Source organism: Sminthopsis crassicaudata, chromosome 4 (genome assembly GCF_048593235.1).
Source record: "Sminthopsis crassicaudata isolate SCR6 chromosome 4, ASM4859323v1, whole genome shotgun sequence".
Taxonomy (NCBI): domain Eukaryota; kingdom Metazoa; phylum Chordata; class Mammalia; order Dasyuromorphia; family Dasyuridae; genus Sminthopsis; species Sminthopsis crassicaudata.
In genome coordinates, this window is record NC_133620.1 from 101,019,378 (window position 1) to 101,029,063 (window position 9,686).

Sequence of the window (9,686 nt, forward strand, 5' to 3'; positions counted from 1 at the left end):
TGGCAATACCAATCGGGCAAGAGCAGGGTGGCCACCCTGACCAACCCTGGTCAAGTTGGTATTGCTGCCGTATAGGCTGGCGCGGGACAATGCAAGCCAATATCCACGTGACTTTGGGGAATCCGTGGACCCTCTGGAATCTCCTTGACTGCTCCAGCAGAAAGGCTATAGAGAGAAAAGCTGCTCGGGACTGGATGGGACAATTCCAGATCTGAGATTACAGACTGACTCCCAAGGGGACCACCCAGATCCTCGACTGTCTCCCAGCTCTCTGTGCCAGAGACAAACAGCTCATTCAACCCTGAATCCCCGAGGGACCCCAATTCAAAAGAGATACAGCAGCTTTGTCAGTATCATAAGAACACAATCTCCTGAACTCTCTCCCATCACCACAGGGATCGTATAGCAAGTACAACCTATTAGAGCTGGAAGGAATCTTAGAAGCCACTTGTCCAATTTTGTAGATAAAAAAACTGAGAGATTAAGTTGATTTGTCCAACATCACATAGCAAACCCTTGTCAGAACTAGAGTCAGAACATCACTGATATTTATGTTAACACTTTGTTTACAAATCAATGATTTATGTTATCTCACTGGATCCTCAAAAGCATCTTTTTGAGAGAAATTGTGTCTATCATATATCTCCATTTTATAGGTGGATGACAAACTTAAAGCACAGAGAAATTAAGTAATTTGTTAACAAGTGGTAGGGCTGAAATTTGAACCCAGATTCTTGATATGATATGATATGATGCTATATTATGTTATATTATACTATGCTCTTGAATCCATATTCTTAATATATGATGATATATTATGTTATATTACATTATGCTCCAGATTGAGCCTATTAATCAATGGGACTAGCTTTGTTTAGGAGACTAGAATTTATCTGGGAACATGATCATAGTCATTGATTTCTCACCTCTTTTTTCCTGTTCTGTTTTCTTTCAGTTTGCCATACTTTCCTGATTTTTCACTTCTTCTTTTCTTCCTTTCCTTTTCTTCTCTCTTCCTTTTTTCTTTCCCTTCTTTCTCCCATCTTAGATCTCCTATCCCTTCACTTCCCTTTTTCCTCTTAATTTCAAAAGAAACCACCATCAGCTTCTTGTCTCCCAGTAACCACATCTCATGTTTCTGTCCAGTGACAGACCCTCATTCTGTAAATTCACACCAAATTGCTAAAAAAGGAACAGCTGCCCTACTCAACCTCAAAAGAATTCTCTAGTAACTTAGCATCCTTCTAGGGGCATAGTCAACACTTAGTCAATCCTCATTTAAGTGTTTGCAAACTGGTTACTGATTCTTAAGCATCCCTGAGCTTAGTGGCAAAGATCCAAAGTTATATGTGTCCCAAAACACCCCTCCCAAGCCTGGGGCCCCTGCCTCCAATTCATGGTCATCTAGTTATTAATTTTTCATTTCTATATAGTCCAACATATATTGATCTAGAAGCTGGGCAGTTTCAGTTACCTTCATGCTTGTGTTTTGTTTTTCCTGTCTTTCCCTTTGCCCTTCTGCCCCTCCACTCCTCTCCCCTGCTCTCTCCTCCTTCCCCAAGTACCCAGTGCCCCCAGACGTTTCCGAGTCCGGCAGCCCAACCTGGAGACAATCAACCTGGAATGGGATCACCCTGAACACCCCAATGGGATCCTGACAGGATACAATCTTAAATACCTTGCCTGTATGTATGGTTCCTTCTCCTTATCTGGAAAAGACCATCCCCATTCTGACCGCTCACTCCCAGGGAATCAGACTGAAGCCCGTGTACTGAGCAGCCTCTTTGTGAAAGAGCCAGTACCATGTTCTTTGAGGGCCCAGTCTGATGGAAAAAACAATTGCACCCACAAGAAACTCCCAGTCTAAATATAAGTAGTGCCTGACTTGGGAAAACTCCCAGACTGTTGGAATGGGAGAGAAAAGGGCTTATATTGGGTCTAGGCTCCCAAGACTCAGGGGCTTTCAAAGAAACATACAAACAAATGGAAAGGGAGGGATGAAGGGGTGGGGGAAGGGTTGAGAAGGAGGGAAGGAGGAAGACACAGAAACAGATACACTGAGATATAGAGACAGAGATATATAGAAAGAGAGACAGAGACAGAGAGAGATGGAGACAGACACAGAGTCAGACAAAAAGACAGAGCCACAGCCAGAGAGAAAGAGACATAGACAGATAGATGGGGGCGGGAGAGAGATCCCAGCAAAGCAAAATGATCTGAACCCAGGTGCTGAGGAAAAGTGGAATGAGAAGAAATCTGGGATTAGCCTCTCTTGCCCCCCATATCAGTTACCTCCCTGAGGTCCCTAGGTATCAGAAGAGAGCTCATTATTTTTAAGATCTCTAGAGTTTCTAAGAACTAAAAATAGGTGGTGCAGTAGCTCTTCAGGAAGCTTAAAGGGTCTTTTACTTTCTTGATCATTACAGTTGTCTAACAATAGACTTTTTGTACTGTTCAGAATGGGACTTTAAGTCTGACCCCTGAATCCTTTAAAGTACATTGAATGGGCCCTTTAAGAAAGAAGCCAGTAATCTTTGAAATCAAGCCCAATGACTTTGTATTAAGTATTGTTGGGTTTTTTTTAGAAACAGATAAATTCAGAACTTAGATGTGTCTTCTACAATGCTTTAATGTCCAGAGAGACTTTAAGACTTGGTCTAAATAGGAGCAGTTATTTACAGGGATGATGATAGCAGGGTGAAAATAGGAACTGTGTGGCTTCAAGAAAACTCAAGAAACCATTCTGGCCAAGCCCTTGCCTTTAAACCCAACTGCCTTGAAGCTGGCCAGTTCCCCTAGTCCCCATGGGCACTAGGCAACTTCCACTGCTTTCTTTTAAAGGACTCTCAAAGTGAAAAACACTCTCCTCTGTTTTTTCTCTCCAGTTAATGGAACCAAGACAGGGAAGGCTGTGATTGAGACCTTCTCTCCCAATCAGACTAAGTTCTCAATACAGAGAGCAGACCCTGTGTCCCGATACCGCTTCTCACTCAGTGCCAGGACCCAAGTGGGTCCTGGAGAAGTGGTCACGGAGGAGTCTCCAGCTCCACCAAATGAAGGTAGGTTTGGTGAGCCAACTTGAGTTTGGATGAGCCTCTGAAGGGGTGGTACAACAAGAAGCAGAAGCTAATGCTCCTGATTTAATCAGTTGCCTGTTGACATGAACCAAACCATCTTTTTCTCCTACATCCACATGTAGCATCTCTGCTACATCCTTGGTAGCAACATCCCAGAAGATTTCTTCTCAGCTGAAGAGATTATATCTGCTCAACCTGTTAGAAAGAACTCCATACTGGGCCTTAGTCAGGCTATTACTAGGCTTCTTAGAACAACTCTAAGTCCTAATGTAATCTTTAGAAAGGTCCCTTATGTCTATTCTTTCTCATAGGGATAAGAGGAGGATGAAAGGAATTGATAGATGAGGGAAGTTGCTTTGGAAATAAATCTATAAGAGGAATGCCATGGGTAATGTGTGTACTCACTAACTAAGGAAATAAGGAATAAAGAATAATAAGAATAAGAAATAAGGAATAATAAGGAAATAAGTTATAATAATATTCAGGAGGATCCTGAGACCCAAAATGTTTTCCTAGGGCCCAGTACTTAGCCAGGATCAACTCTGGCCTTAATATGGGACTTCTTGGAATTGAATGGACAGGAAGCAGTGATGGGCTTAGATCGAAGGTCTAGGTTGCAAATGGCCTTCTGTAGCTGCTCTTCAGGAAAAGATGGAGGAAGGTAGCTCTGCAACCTGAGTGAGAGGGAGTAGCATTTACTAAATGCTAACTATATCTCAGGTACTGTGCTAAGTAGTGGGGAGCCAAAGAAAGGGGAAAAAAAAACAGTCTCTGCTCTCAAGGTCACATTATAATGGTTAAATTTTAAAAAAAAGCAGGAGGAGGAAGTGGCTTGGGGAAATGGGCATCTCCCAAGCCAACTTCCCTAAAAGCCCAAATCATTTAGTAGTTTAAGGTACCAGCGCTGGTTTTGTTACTCTACAGGATGAGTTTGGCTGAACACCAAGATCCTAGCTATGTCTTGAGGGGAAATTCACTAGGGGCAGCTGTTGTTTAGCTGTCCACCAAGGATCTCAGACTCAGAGTTGCCACTCTCTCTTGCCAAAAAGGCCTTATTCAGGAGAAGAATAGGGTTTATGTGAGGCCCTGAAAACCACCAAATTGTCTGATCTAGTCTATAGAGGAAGAAAATCATTATGTACCTCCAGACACAAACATCCAGGACTGCTCCAAAAGCTCAAGGAAGCTTCCAGCCTCCCTTATCAGTGTCCTTGGACTTAACTAGACATCTCACAAATTCATCTTAAGGAACTTCTTGGAATCCCTTAAATTTCCATTCCTAAAGAGCTTTTTTACTCCCTTACTTGCCTGGCCCTAGATACTTGATAGGACCCACATCCCTTTCTCCTATGGTGAGGCTCTCCATCTTTCTAATATCATGGGGTGCTTTCCCAGCCCACTAAATCACAGTCAAACCGCCTTGACTAGGTCAGCACTTTTATAGATAATAGGAACAGGAGTGAAATGGGCTTCTTGACCTATTTGTGTTACTTTTTGACCTCTAAGATCTGCTGGGTGAACATTGGAATAGACCAATACCCCACTTCAACTCCTAGGAAGATAATAGCTAATTCTTGAAATAGAACCAGAAGCCAGAAGGAAAAAATCTTTTTAAACATGTTCAAAGCTCAACAGTCCAGCTCTGTAACAGTGACAGGAGATGAGATAGACAAAGGACACAGCTAACTTGGAAATAAGCTGATGGAGGAATGCGCTCTCTGGTCTGGAGAGAGTAATCATCAGAAGGCTGGGTCACTCTGCCCCTGAGCATTGGCAGGCACGTTTCCTGGGAGGAGGTGGAGACTTCCTGCAGGCTAGATGGCCCACATCAGAGAAGGACCCAGGAGGAGATAAACATTCCTCCTCCTCCTGCCCAGCCCACCCCCAGATCAGATGCAGAAAAGCCGATAAAGCTCCATTGTGACTAGCAGAGAAAAAGTTCAGCTGCTCTAGGGGATAAAAGGACAAAGCAAGACCTTCTCTCAGGCTTGGGTTTTTGCCATGAATCCTGGCTTGTAACTTAGGGCCCTCAATCTAATGGGTTTGAGGAAAAACTCAAGGGCAAAGGACAAGCAAAGGCACTCCAGAGCCACTGTCAGCATCTCTGTCCTACAAACATCCCAGGGATGAGTTGGGAATAGCCCAAGCCAGCTGTACTCTCTCCCTCCCCCAAACCCAATCTATTCCATTTAGTGCTATAAGATCCATTCCTATGTGAGGCTCTCCATCTCTCTAATATCGTGGGGTACTTTCTCAGCCCACTAAATCATAGACCATCTTGACTAGGTCAGCACTTTTATGGGTAATAGGAACAAGCGGGTAAGGGGCTTCTTGACCCATTCTTGTGACTTTCTGACCTCTAAGATCTTCCAGGGGAACATTAGAATAGACAAATACCCCACCTCAACTCCTAATTCATGAAATAACCCCATAACCCAGGAGGAAAAAAATCGGTTCTAACATCTTCAGATCTGGTGCAACCCTTCAGACTGATTGGGGGAAGCTGGAAGTATTTGCCAAGCGTTAGCTGGTGTTGACGTGGACGTGGCATATGGGCACGATGGAAGAGGGGTCACAGACCAATGTCCCCTTCAGTCTCACCATGCAGTGTTTAACCCCAGACCTTCTCCATGTGCTTGTCCTGTGATTTCACCTGTGCCTCTCTTTTCTCTTCCTTCCCTTGCCCTTCTCTCTCCTTCCCCCCACTTGGGTGCTGTTTCTGAAGCTACTCCAACCCCAGGTATCGTACCAGCCAAGGAGGTAACCAGCATGGCATGGGGTGGTGCAGGAGGAGCCCAGGCTGATCCAGGGTGGGGGAGGCCAGGGAAGACCTAGTGCCAAAGCATGGATTACAATTGTCCTTTTCAGTGGCTGGAGGCAAAGCCCAGAGGAAAGGGCCTTTCCCAGAGGAGTATTCAAAGCCACCCAATACTTAAATCATGGATCAGTGTCCCAGAGACTCCACAGAGAGAAGAGGACAGCTTTTAAGGGAATAAATCTCTTCCCCCAAACCTTCGACCTTAGGACTACTGGCTGCTCTGCTTTATACCTTGGAGATTACTGACCATCAGTTGTGGAAGTCTGGTTGAGCAACTAGTGAATTATCCAAAAAGGTAGTCTCAGAGTGTGGAGGAGAAATGCCCTCCAGGGTCACAGATGGTATCAGGGGCTAGTCCATGCCAGGCCCTTCCCACCTGGTCTTGTTCCCAGCCACTGAAATGGAGAAATGGGGTAAGAGTATATGCATGCTGGCAGTGCATGCTGCATGGGTGCCCAGTGCTGGTTCTGCTGCTAGATGGGGGGCTGCCTCATGGAGGCCACCATGAATGCAGTCTTGAATAGGGCCTTCCTTGCCTGACCTTCTGTCTTAATTGGGGCTCTAATCCTACTGGCCCCTGAGTGATAATTGCTCTCTGCCTCCCAAGGAAGCAAAACTTCTTTTTAAAAAAGCCCCCAGTCTAGAAAACTGAAAGGCAGCTTTTGAATGGGAGGGAATAGTAAGTGGGAGTAAGGGTGGTATCTGATCAAAATGATAGCCAGAGTGGCCAAATTTCAATTCCTCCCTAAAGTCCTTATTTCTGGGATTTTAAGGGCAAATGTCTCCTAAGGTAACTTCCTTGCTTTGGCCTTAATTCCCATCTGAATCTGTTTCACTATGTAGGAAGTGGGAATTGGTCTGGATCAGGGAAATGGATCTAGAATTGGCAATATATGAGTTCTAGGAAAAGGGCTTAACAGTTCAGATGGGGCATAGATCACTAGGAAGTAACCCTGAAAGAGCAGACTGGGAAGCCAGGAGTAGAGTTTTCTTAAAGAGATTGTTTTTTATTCCGCTCAGAGACAAAAATTAGACCTTTTACCACTGGGTTAGTTCCTATCCTTCTCCCTTTCCCCTCCCTCATTTGGGTTGATTATCTTTGCTTTTGCATCTCCCTGCTTCCTTCTGTTTGTATTCTAGTCTTGTTCTTTGTCAGCTAGAGATTCATTTCCTCCTGGAATTGTTCCTTCCATTAATTCCTTAGAACCAATCAGGATCTGTGCACAGACAGACATAGGCAGGAAGTTCTTGAACTGAGATAATTGGGAATAAAAGAGCAGGGTTAAAGGTCATGATTGGTGCCTCCTCTACCATGCACCCTTCCTACTCTTGTCATTTCCCAGAGAGCTCAACTTTGATCAAAGTCTGCATAGAGCACTGGTGGCCGTTCAGTACCAGCACCAGTCTGAGGGAGCATCCTTCTTATGTTGTTGTTTGTCCTTCTTTCTCCAAGAGGACCATGACATCAAAGAGGTGATGCCATGTTAGACATGCAAGTAAACTGCATTTAAGTGAGGGAAGGCTGTGCAAAAGAAGAGGAAGCAGAGGAAACTAAAGAGGCAGTAAACTCCAATGGCAAGAGCACTGAACCAGAAATCACAATGTGTTTTGTGTTTTAACTGCAATCACTTTCTTGCTATGTGATTTTAGAGAAGTCAGTCTGCTTAGTTTTATCATCTGTAAAATGATCGAGTTGGACTAGATAATCTCTAGAGATCCTTGTCTAATTTTTTATGATATTTTATGAATTTGTAGGTCAGAGAGAAGCTCATCATTGATGTATCTAGTTTCAATTCACTTTGTTCAACTGCAAGCCTACGATGGGCTAGGGAATGAAAATATAAAGTCATAAATAAAACACTCCTTGCTCTTAAGGAGCTTGCATTTTATTGGGGGATGTAAATTGTACACATCAAGCAAGTACAAAATAAATAGGAAGTAAATACAAAGTGATTTAAGAGAGTGGGAGCATGTTGTGGGATCACGAAAAGACTCATATTAGATTTAAATCGAGCTGGAATTCCTAGGAAGGTAAATTAGGAGGGAGGACTTTCCAAAAATGAGAAATAGATGATGCAAGGAAATAGTCTATGCAAAAGTACGGGAATAGGAAAAAGTCTCCTATACAAGGGATCAAAAGAAAACTGTGTTGGTGAAAACATAATGTGTGTGATTGGAAAGGACATATAAAAAAAAGCTTGAAAAGATAGGCTGAAGAAAGGCTTTAAATGCTGATGAAAGGAAGTTGTCTTTTATCCTAGAGAAATTGGAAACCAGTGGAACTTTTTGAGCAGGAGAATAACATGTTTGGACCTGTATTAATTTAGAAGCTGTGTGAACTGGTAAAAAGAGACTAATTAGGAGGTTATTTCAGTAGTCAGGTGAGATATAATGAGAGCTGAACTAGAAATGTGGCTACATAGGGGGAAGGGGATGGAAGAAATGTCATGGAAATAAAATAAACAAGACTTAGTAACTGATTGACTGGGAGGGAGGTAAGGTAAGAAAGTAAAGAATTGATTTATGAGGTGGAAGGTGTGAATCTGGATGACTGGAAAAATGATGTATCCTCACTAGAAGTAGCGAAATTAGGGAGAGAGGTAGATTTGGGGAGAAAGCTTTGTTGAGTTTGAGCTACCTGTGGTACAAGTAGTGACAAAGGCAGTAAATACTTGGCAATGTGATGCTGGAATCCAGAAGAGAAATCAAGTCTTGGAATCATCTGCATTGATATGGGAGCCACTGAGACTCTGAAACAGAATGAAGGCCCAGGATGGTGCTTTGTGGTACACTCATAGGTTGGGGGAGGGAGGTACATAAATTTAATGAACCAATGGAATAGTTCATTCTAATTCTGAAATTCTTTGATTCTATAATAGAGGAAGAGAAGGAAGGGGGGAAGGAAAGGGGGAAGGAAGGAAGGAAGGAAGGAAGGAAGGAAGGAAGGAAGGAAGGAAGGAAGGAAGGAAGGAAGGAAGGAAGGAAGGAAGGAAGGAAAGGAAAGGAAAGGGAAGGAAGAAAGGAAAGGGAAGGAAGGAAGGAAGGAAGGAAGGAAGGAAGGAAGGAAGGAAGGAAGGAAGGAAGGAAGGAAGGAAGGAAAGAAGGAAGGAAAGAAGGAAGGAAGGAAGGAAGAAATCACCATTTATTAAATGCTTACTATGTTCCAAGCACTGTACTTACTGATTTACAAAGATCTTATTTTGTCCTAACATCCATGAAAAGTAAGGTGCTACTACTATCCCTGTTTTACAGATGAGGAAACTGAAGCAAACAGAGTTGAATTTTGACTTGCCCAGAGTCACATAGCTAATAATTATCTGAGGCTGGATTTGAACTCAGGTGTTCCTGATTCCAGATTCACTTCTCTAAGCATGGTGCTACCTGGCTACCTCTAGGGGGAGGGTCACTCACTGCCAATTTTCAAGAGGAGGATAGGTGACCACTTTATAATGATGGAATAAAGGGGATTGATGTTTAGTTACAGGTTGAACTGAGTACATTCTGAGCTCCCTCCCCATTAGGAGGTTCTATGTGAGTCTGTGTTTGAAATCTTTGTCCTTTTTCTGTTTTTCTCCAAGCCATGAGTTCTTAAATATTTTGTGTCATAATTCATTCTCAATGTGATGAAGCTTATGATTTTCTTTTGAGTATAATGCTTTTAACTACAAAGTAAATGTTCAGGATTATAAAAGAAACCAACTATTCTTAAATATAGTTATCAATGTTTTAACATTATTGGGGAAAAATCAAGTTGATTAAATTTCATAACAAATATAGTTATCAAAATATTA

The 9,686-nt window shown here is 42.9% G+C and overlaps 1 protein-coding gene across 12 annotated transcripts in view; it reads left to right on the top strand.

The window, feature by feature from the left end:
- Window positions 1-9,686, top strand: part of NFASC (neurofascin) — a 237,865-nt gene that overhangs the window by 192,650 nt on the left and 35,529 nt on the right. For 10 of the 12 annotated variants that reach the window (XM_074308935.1, XM_074308924.1, XM_074308925.1 and 7 more), the window contains 3 exons: window positions 1,563-1,685; window positions 2,886-3,059; window positions 5,803-5,817. In XM_074308935.1, the coding sequence (XP_074165036.1) occupies window positions 1,563-1,685; window positions 2,886-3,059; window positions 5,803-5,817 (312 nt within the window). The remainder of the gene's footprint in view (window positions 1-1,562; window positions 1,686-2,885; window positions 3,060-5,802; window positions 5,818-9,686) is intronic. The other 2 variants (XM_074308936.1, XM_074308934.1) reach the window with 1 other exon arrangement.